The sequence below is a fragment of the Poecilia latipinna genome, unplaced genomic scaffold (assembly GCF_001443285.1).
Source record: "Poecilia latipinna isolate Pla-1442-1.1 unplaced genomic scaffold, P_latipinna-1.0 Scaffold1743, whole genome shotgun sequence".
Lineage (NCBI taxonomy): Eukaryota > Metazoa > Chordata > Actinopteri > Cyprinodontiformes > Poeciliidae > Poecilia > Poecilia latipinna.
This window is the reverse complement of record NW_015114359.1, coordinates 44,482-57,000: the sequence shown is the minus strand read 5'-3', so window position 1 is coordinate 57,000 and position 12,519 is coordinate 44,482. Positions and strand designations below refer to the sequence as shown.

The following is a 12,519-nucleotide window of genomic DNA, read 5'->3' as shown; positions in this document are numbered from 1 at the left end:
ATTGCAATTTTTATTTATCCTAAATATAAAACTTTTTTTTTTTTTTTCAGAATGTGTAAATAACTTTTTTTTTTTTTTTTTTTTTTTTACTATAGATGCAGTTTAATCTATTTGCCAGCTTTAAAATCTGTGCCTACATAGAAAGGAAACTTGTTCCAAACTTTCCCTGTTTAAAAATAAAAAAATAAAAATAAAAACATCTGCGTTCAATGATTGCACCTATGTGTTTGTTTAACAATAAACTAACTAGTAAACTGAAATGATGTGTGTGTGTGTGTGTCTTCCAGGGTCGTAATGGAGCTGACGGTGCACGAGGAATGCCAGGAGAGTCAGGCGCAAAGGTAATGCACAGTTTTCCTAAAGAAAAACATTAAATTATCATTTTTTTCAGTGTTAATATTAAACAAGTTCGCATCCTGTTAACGACTGGTACACTTACCATCTTTTATTTACTTCAGGGTGACAGAGGTTTTGATGGCCTCCCCGGTCTCCCTGGAGAGAAAGGACACAGGGTAAGCGCGAAGGAGTAAAGCTTAGTGTTACTTAAAATCCACATTGATCAAGATGAATGTGTTGCATGAAAAAGCTGATTGGGGTCTAAATGCCATCTGATTTATCAGCACGGTGTGATGTGAATGTTCAGCTCATGTGTGCCATTAGGCCATCTGACCTACTTAGAGAGGTGGGGACAGCTTCAGATCCACCTAAGCAGTGTTTAACCAGGCCAGGAGGCGAATGATGAATGTTGAGTTTAGAGAAACCAAACGGAGACACAAAGATCACAGACGGTTATTTTTAGATGGGATTTTAAACCTCGTCCTATACCAGATAATTACAGAGGTAGGCCGGTCCTTATAGAGCTCTATGAATAGTGAAAACCATATATTGCGGGTCCATGCCCATTGTGGTGACCATGCCAACTTTAGATTAAAGGCGGTTTTTGCTTGTTTTCGTTGTATTTTTTTACACCCTCAATTTTCCACATTTCTGACCAACGTCATATTTTTTTTGCTTTAAACTACAATCTTTTTTTTTTTCTCAGCCGCACAAATCGAGCATGTAGATTCTCTTTTGATTGCAGCATTTGTAATCTTTGTTGATGTTTTCCCTACGTGATCTGTTCCAGGGAGAACATGGCCCCACTGGCCCTCCGGGGTCTCCAGGAGACGACGGGCCAAGAGTGAGTTTTTCATCTGTCTTGTATCACTTTCAAATACCCATAAAATTACTAAAAGTCCAAAATATGTCTGCTTAATCCAAGGGTGAAGATGGCCATGTTGGACAGAGAGGAGTGGCTGGAGAGAGTGTAAGTAAAGCTCTAGTTAGAGGCAGGGTCATTGAGTTTACAGTACAAAACCTTGGGACAATATGAATTTTCCTTAAACTGCGTTACAATTTATTGTGCAAAATTTTTTATCTTCTAAATCATAATCTTAAAAGTGTGGGACACCTCTGTATCCAGCCCACCTGAGTCAATATTTTGTAGAACTATGTTTCCTGCGATTTCCGCTCCAAGTCTTTTAAGGTTTGTCTCTTCCATCTTTGCGTACAAAGCAGCTCAGACTTCTGCCCGTTCATCTGAGTTTTCAAACCTAGTCACAATTATCGAATATATTTAGGTCTGGACTTTAACTGGGCCATTCTAACACATGAGATATCCTTTAATCCAAATCATTCCTTTGTAGCTCTTACTGTGTGCTTAGTGTCGTCCCTTTGGAAGCTGAACCTTCACCCCAGTCTCACTTTTGGAAAAGCGATCAGATTTTCTTCCAGGACTGCCTTGTATTTTGCTCCATCCATCTTCCCATCAACCAGCTGTCCTACTCCTGGATGATGTGCAGTGTTAGTTTTCCCCCTGACTTATTGCTTTGGACTTGTGCAACAAAGTTCTTTTAGGGTCTCATCTGATCAGAGCGTCTTCTTCTACAACGTGGCTTGTGGCCTTCTTTTTGCCACTCTTTCAGTCGTGGGCTTACTAACTAGTTGATTTATGAAAGTCTGCCAGGGTGTCAGGTTAAAAGGGGCTGAATAAGTGAAAATCCTGTATCCATAAAATCCTAATCAGTTCAGATCAAAGGGTGAACGTCACCTTCTCGTCCCTTTCAGTTTTTTTTTTAATTCATGGCCTTGCCAACCTTCTTTACTCTAGGGAGCATTGCCTCTCTAATCTCAGCCTTGTTATAAACAGTTTCTGCATAAGAGATCAAAAAATAGAACTGGAATTTTTATTTATTTATTTTTTTCTGTTTATGTCCGTGTGAAAGTTTCCACTACTGCCAGGCGCTGTGTAAATGGTCCGTGAACGGTAGCATGAGAAATTTGCTCCCTCTTGTACCCAAATTAGCAGAGTCCTTTTAGAGAAACGGTTGCACCACGTTTCATCACACACCAGCAGGAAGGTAAAAGAGCAAAAATACTTTAGCTGACATCAAATGAATGTCTTTATGTTTTACAAGGAGGAACAACTTTCATACTAGCTTTCCATCTGCAGTGCCCATCTGTGACCACATGGGGGTTTGTGTTTCACATAGAGCAACATTTAAATTCAGTGCCAGGCAGTTTTAGTACCTTGATGTTTTTTTTTTGTTTTTTTTTAATGTTGCATTTAATAACTTGTGTTGAGGTGGATTTTTTTGTTTGCTTTTTAAAAATTGTTTCCTTCTCTTTATAAACAGGGCCCCAGAGGTTTGCTTGGCCCCAGAGGGTCCCCAGGTCCTCCAGGACAACCTGTAAATATGATTTGTTTGTGCTCTGAGCTGAGTCATACCATTCTGCATGATTTGCTTCTTTCTTAATAACAATTTTCATCAACCAATTCTGTTCACATTAGGGTCTTTCTGGACTGGATGGTCAAGCTGGTCCCAAAGGAAACATGGTGAGAAGTCTTTGTGTTGTGTTTGTTTAAAAAGTTGAAAGTCTGACTTTTTCTGCAGCATCTAGTTTGTGTGAGGCTTACTTTGCTGAAGGACTGTGAGCGTTAACTCCAGTGCAACAATGCAAGGGAGGAGGCCATGACTCAGCTGTTGATGACAGCAGAGCCTATTTCATTTACTTTCTAACTGTACTTTGAGGGTAAACAAAAAGTCTGTTCAGTGGCTTAGCTTGCCTACATCAGTTCTTTTACTGGGATTTTCACAGAATATAAAATTACAAATTCGAACATTTTAAAGGTTTAAATTAACATTTAACGGTAATATTCCCAAATGAAAACTGAATAAAAACTGATTCAACTAAAAATATTGCATGTCTGCTTATTGCAAAAATAGCTAAAAAAAAAAACCAAAAACTTATATTATTGTATATCATATTTTTACACTTTATGAATTGCATAACCTTATTTTACTTACTGTCTAACATTAAGTTTAAACTGCAACATAAAAAGCTTCATCACAGTTTGTATTTGGACTTGAGGACAAAGATCTAAATTTTGACTTGTGGTCAGTAGAATAGAATAGAATAGAATAGAATAGAATAGAATAGAATAGAATAGAATAGAATAGAATAGACTTTACTGATGTCAAAGGGAAATTGCTTAAAACTGCCCTAAAACTGCTATGCTTGCTTGAATCTTGCAAGACTGAGAACTCCATCACTAAATGTAAAGCACTGTGGCGGCAGCATTATTTCATATTTTCCTCCATCAGTTTATGTTTTGGTAAATTTACCATAGATTTAGTTGACTTAAATGTTCTTAGTATTTGTCACTTAAACTAAAATGTAACAATGTGTGCTTCAGTCATAAGACTAAGACAGAGTTTTGATTTCAAATGACTGACTTCAGATTCAGCTTGATCAAAAAGCTCAAGCTTGTACTTACATTTTGACACCAGCAACTAAAAACTTCATCCTGAGCTAAGCTTTCTGACTTGAAAGCATTTAATAGCTTAGACCAAACAGAGTGTTATTTTTAAAGAACAGGAAACCCTGACATTTTACTTGCAGACTCCAGTTAAAATGTCAGCGTTTTATGAAAAAACATTAAGCCAAAGTAAGTAATTTCTGAACTTTCCCTACCTTAGTTATGACATGAAGTCAGTAACTCAGTTGAAAAATACTGAAAGCTTAAAAGATCAAATAAATATTGTAGGTGTATAAGAGTTAACACCCTTAAACTAATGCTTTGTTAAATCACCTTTTGATTTTATTGCAGCATTCAGTCATTTTTGGATTGTACTATATTAGGCCTTTTTTTTTTTTTTTTTTTTTTTTACAAAAGCACTCCTACTCTGTCAGATAGTGTGGAAATTTTCTGTGCACAGCCCACTCCAGACCAGATGACCTCATTTTTTTCCACCTCGGTTTCAGGTGTGGTATCCAGCTGGGACTTTCCAAATCTTTTTGGATCTTTTGGAAAGGCCGTTCTTATATTGATTGTGATGTGTGTTTTAGGTCATTGTCATCCTCAGAGATGATATTCTTATTCATCTTTTACTTTCTAGCAGAAGTCTGAATGTTTTACAAATTAAAATTCAAGGTGTAGCACTGGACTCCAGACTTGCACATATTTGACTTCAGACATGAAATTTATTTGCCTTTTACATAACTGACTTCATCCCTCTCTCGGCTAAAATGTCTACAAATAACAAAAAAAATTGACTACAATTAAATTACATTTTCAGGCCTTTTACAGATTTCTTAGTTTTGTTTTCTTTGTCATGCCTACATGTTTCAAGTAAAACAACTCTAAAATCAGACACAGATCTGACCTTTTGTGGAAAAAGTAATTTCCTCCTTTTAAGATCAGGATTGAATTGCAACTAAGCATTTTTTAATCCAGTTTCAGAATCCAAATGTGTAGAATAAGGAAACATCTTAGTAGCTCATAAGATAAGATAAGATAAAAGATAAGATAAGATATTCCTTTATTAATCCCACAGTGCTTGACAACACAAAATTGACCTATTTTCTTTTCTTTTTAAAGTAGTTCATCATGGCCATGTCTAAAGAAATTCAAGTACAGATGAGAAACAGTAATTTACATCAGTCAGGAAGAGCAAAATTTGAGATAGTTCTTTGATTATCCTTAAGACTTTTGGTAAAAATACTCTGCAGACTGACAAGGCAACAGAAATTATGTTATGGAAGGTATGTGTCCTTAGCAAAGCATTTCAGAATAAAATACACATACTGATTGGTGGTGGCAGTGTCATGGTCTGGGGCTGCTAGCTTCATCTGGACCTGAACGGCTTTTTTTAACTGATGGAAGTGGGAATTTTGCTGCAGTCCTAAAAGCAAATGTCCAGCCGTCAGTTTGCTACTTTAAGCTCAGTAGCTCCATATTTGTGCTGTAGGACAATAATCTGAAGCACACCTGCAAAGTTCATCTCTTTGCTGGTGTGCTCACTTTGGCATAATCTTAACAGACTTTTCATGTTTGGCTGAGTTCGACTTCTTCAAAGAGTGGGTCAAAATGGGGCATGACCCCTGACCTATCACGTAGAGATAAGTGCCAGTAACAAAAATACTTAACGGCAGTTGTTGCCTACAAGGGTGGCACAACCAGTTATTACACTTAGGAAGCATTTCACATAGAAGCAAGTTGCTATTTGTTTGATGTATTTAAAATACATTTCAATACGAAAAGGCAAAAACCGAAGAAATCTTTAAGGGGACAAATACTTTTTTATGGCACTTGCATTTACCTACTGTGTTTGTGTTCTTAGTGGCTTTGACCGTCTGAAGTTTTCCTTTGCACGTTTTTCAGCTCTACCAGCTGAAACAGACATCTTCATTGCGGTTCTTTTATGAACGTTTGAATCCAACACCATGTCATGCTTGAAAAAGGACATTTACAGTTTTTGTCTGTGTGTTTGCCCTCTGATAATGGATCCCTACTGAACCCAAATATCAACACTAATGACAGAACAAGATATCTTGTTCTTCACCCCACGAGGAGTTATGTTTCTTAATTCATCCTTTCATTATTTGGCTGCTGCTGAAATGTTAGGAGTTCTCTGCATTAAATTAACTGAATTGTTTTATTCTGTTCTGTGAAGGGTCCACAAGGAGAACCAGGTCCTCCTGGGCAACAAGGCCTGCCTGGTCCTCATGTGAGTGTTTAGTTATTTACATTAATCCTGTTCAATCACTTTCTCCCTCTTTTTATGTATACTTTCTCATTCACTCCTCTTCCTCCTCGCTCTGCTTCTTTTTCTCTTCGTTCTATTTCCAGTTTCCCATATTGACAGTGCAACAGGGAGCAGTATAATCTTGAATGATCCCCCACATTTCTGGTTTTTAAATCAAAATCTCTTTCCACATTTTTCTTTCTCGATGCACTCCCCACAGCCCAGCCACTATCCCTCTGTCGCAGAAATCTCACATGAGAAAAGAGTAAATCTTTGTTTCTGTCCTACTAAAAGCAGCAACAACACTAGTATCCAGCAGAAATTGTTCACATATTAGACACCTAATTCCATTTTTGAGTCGGATTTGATGTGAAACAGGGCCTTTTAGTGTTTACGCCAGTGCTGACTGACCTTTGCCAGGTATAATTTTCAGTCCTGCTGACGATCACAGTGTGAACAGAACGGCGTCGTTACTTTGGAAAGTATTAGTGGGAACCTGCGGGATGGAATGCAGGTTGAATGCATAACTTATTCACAGCCAGAGACACTTTAATGCAAAAGCACAGGACCTCTGGAGAGTTTCTCTTTGTCAATAGCTGTTTCAACTCTTTGTTTTTGGGCTGCAACATGAAGTTTTAAAAACAAAATGTTTTAAACAGTAAAACGATGAGTAACTGTATCCCAGCCAATGATATTTATACTATAACTTTCTAAAACATACCTGGACTGGTTCCCTGTGCTTCTTATAACATGTTTCTTTTCTTTGTCTACCAGGGTCTCATTGGTCCTCAAGGTCCAATTGGGCCTCCGGGTGAAAAAGTAAGTACAGTGGGAACTGAAGTTCCTCCTTAGACCTTCTCTACAGTGCTGATAAGTGTATGTTTCAGTCAAGACTTGATAAGTAGTTGAGCAGATTTGTGGCTGAGCTGTAAGCCCTTACCTTGCTCCTCTAAGGGCAGAAACACTCGCAAGATCACACATTTTATAGGCATCAGAGCTTAGTTTGGCTGACAGAGAGAATTTTGTTTGCGGTTTCGAAAACGTATTTCAATATGTTTAGCATATCTGTCTGACTGACTGCGTCCGTATTTATTACTCTGTCTTTGTAGGGGCCTCAAGGGAAGCAAGGTCTGGCTGGACTTGCCGGTGCTGATGGCCCTCCTGTAAGCCGTGGATTTCGATCCGTTTTTAATATTTCACTTATTGACGTTAAATATTTACCGGCACCTAATCAGCAGTTGTGTGTGCTTCTCTAGGGTCACCCTGGGAAAGAAGGACCTCCTGGAGAGAAAGGATCCACGGTAAGTTGGAATATATTTTGGTAATCTATATTTTTCAATAAAGTGCCTAATTTGTTCAAAATGTGTTGTTGCTGTGTGATAAGCACAGTGGTAGTTTGAAGAAAAGTATTAACACATTCTTCACAAAGCCTTATCCAGAGCATTTTATCGAAGCACTTTATCACACTAGATCTTGGACATGGTGAGTATAATTTGAATGTGCAACAATAGTGCAAGAACAGGTGCATCTCTATAAGATTATGCCTTATTTCTGAAATTCAGATTACAAATCTAAACTAACTTCACGGCACATACTGTGATATATTTCAACCATTTAGTTCCACTAATTTTGATCATTTGACATGCAGCCAATGGAAATTCAAAGCTTAGTTTGTCAGAAGTTTAGACTATTACGTAAGAGCAACATAAAAGTGTTAGCACAACTGTTGCTCAGTGGGCAGACTAAACATCCTTTATTTTGGAAAATATTTGTTTGATTTCAGGTCCTTCATGATTCAATTACTTATAAACACATCCAAAGCACTTAACCCCAAGTTGCCTGCCGATCTGAGTATTGATTGGTTGAAAGTGGCTCTGGTGTAAAGCGCTTTGAGTGGTCAGTGTAGCTATAAAAGTCACATATTTCACAGAAGTGTCAGCCGACTGAGAGGCGGCCTTCTGCTTGTTTGCAGTGTCTCCTTATGGCAAGACTCCACAGATCCTCTACAGGGTTTAGGTCATGCCAGTTTGCTGACCAATCAAGCTCAGTGATAGAACAATCATTTAAGTCAGCCTTTGTATTTTAGCAGTGTACGCAGGATCAGCATCTCCCTTAAAGCTTATGAGCAGAAGAACGTTTGAACCACAATTTTTCCTTCTTCTCAACTTTCAGTTAATATGCTTCAACATGGCATGTAACCTGCCAGACGCTTTATCATTGAAGTTTGAGTCGATGTCCACTGTCCACTGGACAACAGTCTTAATATGCAGGCCATAACTTAGCAAGTAAACATGTTATTTAAACTTTATTTTTACCAGGATGAAATCCATTGAGATTAAAAAGCTCTTTTTCTAGCCCAGGCCAAGAGGCAGCAACAAATACAACACAGAAAATACAGTTAAAAGGAAATGTCAAGCTATGAGAAACAGGTGCATGTCATAGAGTTGGCCTCAAGGACTTTTTATTTTTATTGTCCTTATGTAATACTTCAGTTTCCTGAGATACTTGATTTTAGGGTTTTATTAGCTGTAAGCCATAGTCTTTAAATCTGACTGAAATAAACACTTGAAATACAAATCAGTATATGAGTTTGACCTTTTGAATTCTGAATAAATATTAAATACACTTAAAATAACTTCTCATTGACATTTTAAGGTACTAAAATTCATCTATTCTATCGATGATCTGCCTTGCATATGTGCAAAAAAAAAAAAAATCATCAAAATGATCAAGAATGCAATGGAATACTGAACATTTAGTGTTTGTTTTTAAATTACAGGGTTTTCCAGGTCCAATAGGATCTATCGGCTATCCTGGTCCCCGTGGTGTGAAAGTAAGCGAAAAAAAAAAAAATAGTTGTGGACCATTTTGTGAACATTACTCTGACTGTATTCGCCCACATCCTGCAGGGCGCTGAGGGAGTTCGAGGCGTCAGAGGAGACAAAGGAGAAAAGGTAAACTCCTCTCCAACCTCCTCAACATGGCTGACAAATGTCAGTCCTCTGCAAATGCCCCCCCCCCCCCCCTCAGAGTTGCAGTTTTTCCTGAAATGGGGCTTCCTTTTATTCTGGCAAGAGAAAAACTTCTTAAAGGCCTATCGGACTAGTACTCAGGTCCTCATAACATTGAGCTGCAATGGAGTGTGAATCACCAGGCTGGAATAATATTGAGATGTGGTTTCAGTGACTTACTATATTTAGTTGTTACCACTGGGTAATAGTACTTATTAGCAGCAAACTATTAGGGTACCCCAGAAGCATAATTATTAAAAACAAAGTGAGCACATACTATATAAGCGTCCTGTAATTTGATGTCAATCTGGGATGATGATAGTTTCAAAACAAGTGTTCTTTTATTTCATTTTATTATCAAAAGGAAACAATTTTGAGATGGAAAAGAAATTTAAAAATGTAATTCTTAACTCAAACCACCAGATGTCAGCAGAGCAAAACAGACAGCAGAAGACAAGCCAGCAATAAGCTCATCAGAGCTTCTCATAAATGACCAGTAGATGTCACTGTTCTTCTTTTTTGAAGAAGATGTAATCCTCTCACGCCTGTATTTCAGTTTTACTTTCATTAACAGGATTCCTTTCTCTTAAAACAACAGATTTATTTATTAAATGTGTTTGTTTAATAACGTTTTGCTGCAACAGATGTCGGTATAAGGAACTGGTCCTGCCGTGGCTCTAATAACTAATAACTCTTTCACCACCAGGGAGAGGATGGATTCCCTGGTTTCAAAGGGGACATGGGCATCAAGGGGGACAAGGTGGGTCATCAGTTCTAAAGAGAAGACCAGTCTTCACAGCTGAAGACATATAAAGCATAGAAGAAAAAAAAAACATGTGACATATAAAACTGTTGTCATTATTACGTCTTTATTCAGGGTGAGGGTGGTGTACAAGGACCCAGAGGAGAAGATGGACCTGAAGGGCCAAAGGGCAAATCAGGACCAGGTGGAGAGGCTGGACCCATGGGTTTAGCAGGAGAGAAGGTAAATAGTCAGTGCTTTCGAAGGCTGCAAATTTATCCTTTATGTAAATATAGTTAAGTAAACTTTAAATCGTAATTAATGATTTTTCAACACACAATTTGCAGTTATCTTTAGCTACATGATCCAGTCATACAGTCTTTTATTAAAGTTCTATAGTTTTGAACAGTGTTGTGCCAAATTACCCTTATGAAGTAGTTCATTTTTGCTGTGTTGAAATTTTATTTTCAAATATTCTGAACTAAGTTCAGAGTCCCAAAAATCAACTAATGTGGTTTCATTAGTCAAATTGTTTATGTATTAGTAGCAAATAGATTCTATGTAAAAATTTTATCAGCTGATGTTTTTAAACAGAATCAATGTTGTTTTAAGAGGAAAAGCATGCTCATATTTTAACTACGGCCACCGTTTAAAAAAACTGTCCTAATGGGCAGATTTTCTTTTAAACATTTATTTTAATCAAAAGCCAAACTTTTGATTAAAATATTAGAAGTTGCACCAGGGAGAGCTGCGGTACTTGCAAGCTCATCATGTAAAAAACAAGCAGCATATTTATGTGGTGCTAAAACATCTTTTTAGTCCTTTGATCTATCCTGTATTTCCTGTTATTGCAATAATGACCGTGGGTGAAGCTGCATGCATTTGTGCATTTAATGCAATTTTAACTTCCTGGGATGAGTAATGACCAAACTGAATTCTCTGGCAATCGCCTTATAGTCACATATTGATTAGAATGAGTTCAGTTTACGTCTCTCCTCTCTTGGCATGTGCATTTCTGAGACTTAAAACATTTAATAACTGCACATGTGAACAATGTTTTCAGTTTGAGGAGACTTCATTAGGTGGTAGATTGCATAAGATAAATATAGTTCCATGTTACTGCCTGATGTAATTTACATAAACGTAATATTAAGAACTTTTTCACCTTCAAAAGCAAAGGTTACATGTAAATAAAGTTTTATTTCCTGTCCCTCTGTGGATTTTGAATTATGTCTTAAATGCTACAGCCAATAAGGTCTATGATAGCAGAAAATTATTAACTTCTGGTTCATTTTTTCTTTTTTTTTTAATTTGTCTTCAGGGAAAACTTGGAGTCCCTGGATTGCCTGGATACCCTGGAAGACAAGGCCCAAAGGTGGGTAATGGGAACAATATCAAATCTCTTAGATAAGTGAGGGAGACATGATAGTCATAAAAATAAGTCATGTAATTGGAGATCATTTGTTTACCAAGATCTTTGGTTTAATTATCAAAGTTCACTTTCTGTAGTTTATTAAAACTGTACAACCACAGAGCCCACTGCAGCCTCTGAGTGGGATTTGAAGCAGTTTCTTCCAGGTGGATCTGCAAGTTACACAGAAACAGATGTTGGCACTCGAAACTCAAGGTCTTTATATACACAGTGAGCTACAAATACCACCATCTAAGACCATGAGCATATCTGGTTGCATGAAAAAAGTTACGCAAGTAATTGTTAGAAGTATAGCACATTGAAGTCACAGTGGTTTAAAAGCTGAAGATAATTAGCCAAATTCAAACAGATTACAAAAGTATTACGATTTTCTTTCCTGCTCAGCACCTACCCTCCTCTCACACGCCTTTCTAAAACCTGCTGACTAAATGCTCTGACCCACAAACCTAAGCAGATGCCGACTGCACACCCTCCATGACTCTTTATAGGAAATCCTAACTGGCATGGTCATCTGCTTTAGTCATCAGCTGTCCCTCTTCTTAGACCAAAGCCATTATCTAAAAATCTGGCTCTGCTTGCACTCTAGCCCTGACCATATTGCTACTGCTCCACTATCTGGATGTGCTGCTGCAGCTGCTTCCTCTTTGCTGCCGTAAGCACTGACATCTTGGCGCTGATAGAACCTGCTCTCACAACATCGAGATCGGCAAATCTCCAGCTCTGCCTGAAAGTCAGCAAAACCTGAGCTGATTATATACAAGAAATTATATTTCTAATCGGTTACCCAACAATTAGCAACAATTTTTTTATTTTATTTAATTTTTTTTGGAGGGGATTGGGGTGAATTGTATTATTATTGATGGAGCAATTTAGTCTCATAATGCCAAAGACTTTACTTTTACTCTTAAAATCAATATAAAGGATTAATTCTTGACCATTAAAGTAGTGCAACATCTGCTCAAAAAATCTACATGGTGATAGCAATTTTTTTAACAATTGCAAGCTGTCTGCAAAGTTTCTAAATGGTTGGTATGATCAAACCGTCCGAGTGCCAGTAGCTGCTCCCTGCATGTGGTCATGGATAAAGAGTACAGGTTTGTCTCTTTTGCCTTGATTTGAATATAAAAAAGGTCATTTCCATCATATAAAAATTTTGACGTACTCTCCTACTTCAAAAAATCTGTTCAGCTGTTTGTAACTGGGATTCCTTTATAGACAAAGTTCTTTCAATTAAACTTTGTAGACTGGAGAAAGTTACTCGGGGGG

The 12,519-nt window shown here is 37.5% G+C and overlaps 1 protein-coding gene across 1 annotated transcript in view; it reads left to right on the top strand.

Annotated features, from left to right (window-relative positions):
* LOC106964967 (collagen alpha-1(XI) chain-like) overlaps positions 1–12,519 on the top strand; it is a 105,178-nt gene that overhangs the window by 53,301 nt on the left and 39,358 nt on the right. The window contains exons 17-31 of the mRNA XM_015060790.1: positions 288–341; positions 459–512; positions 1,127–1,180; positions 1,262–1,306; positions 2,676–2,729; positions 2,831–2,875; positions 5,997–6,050; positions 6,843–6,887; positions 7,178–7,231; positions 7,325–7,369; positions 8,848–8,901; positions 8,978–9,022; positions 9,786–9,839; positions 9,957–10,064; positions 11,143–11,196. Of these exons, the coding sequence (XP_014916276.1) occupies positions 288–341; positions 459–512; positions 1,127–1,180; positions 1,262–1,306; positions 2,676–2,729; positions 2,831–2,875; positions 5,997–6,050; positions 6,843–6,887; positions 7,178–7,231; positions 7,325–7,369; positions 8,848–8,901; positions 8,978–9,022; positions 9,786–9,839; positions 9,957–10,064; positions 11,143–11,196 (819 nt within the window). The remainder of the gene's footprint in view (positions 1–287; positions 342–458; positions 513–1,126; positions 1,181–1,261; positions 1,307–2,675; positions 2,730–2,830; positions 2,876–5,996; positions 6,051–6,842; positions 6,888–7,177; positions 7,232–7,324; positions 7,370–8,847; positions 8,902–8,977; positions 9,023–9,785; positions 9,840–9,956; positions 10,065–11,142; positions 11,197–12,519) is intronic.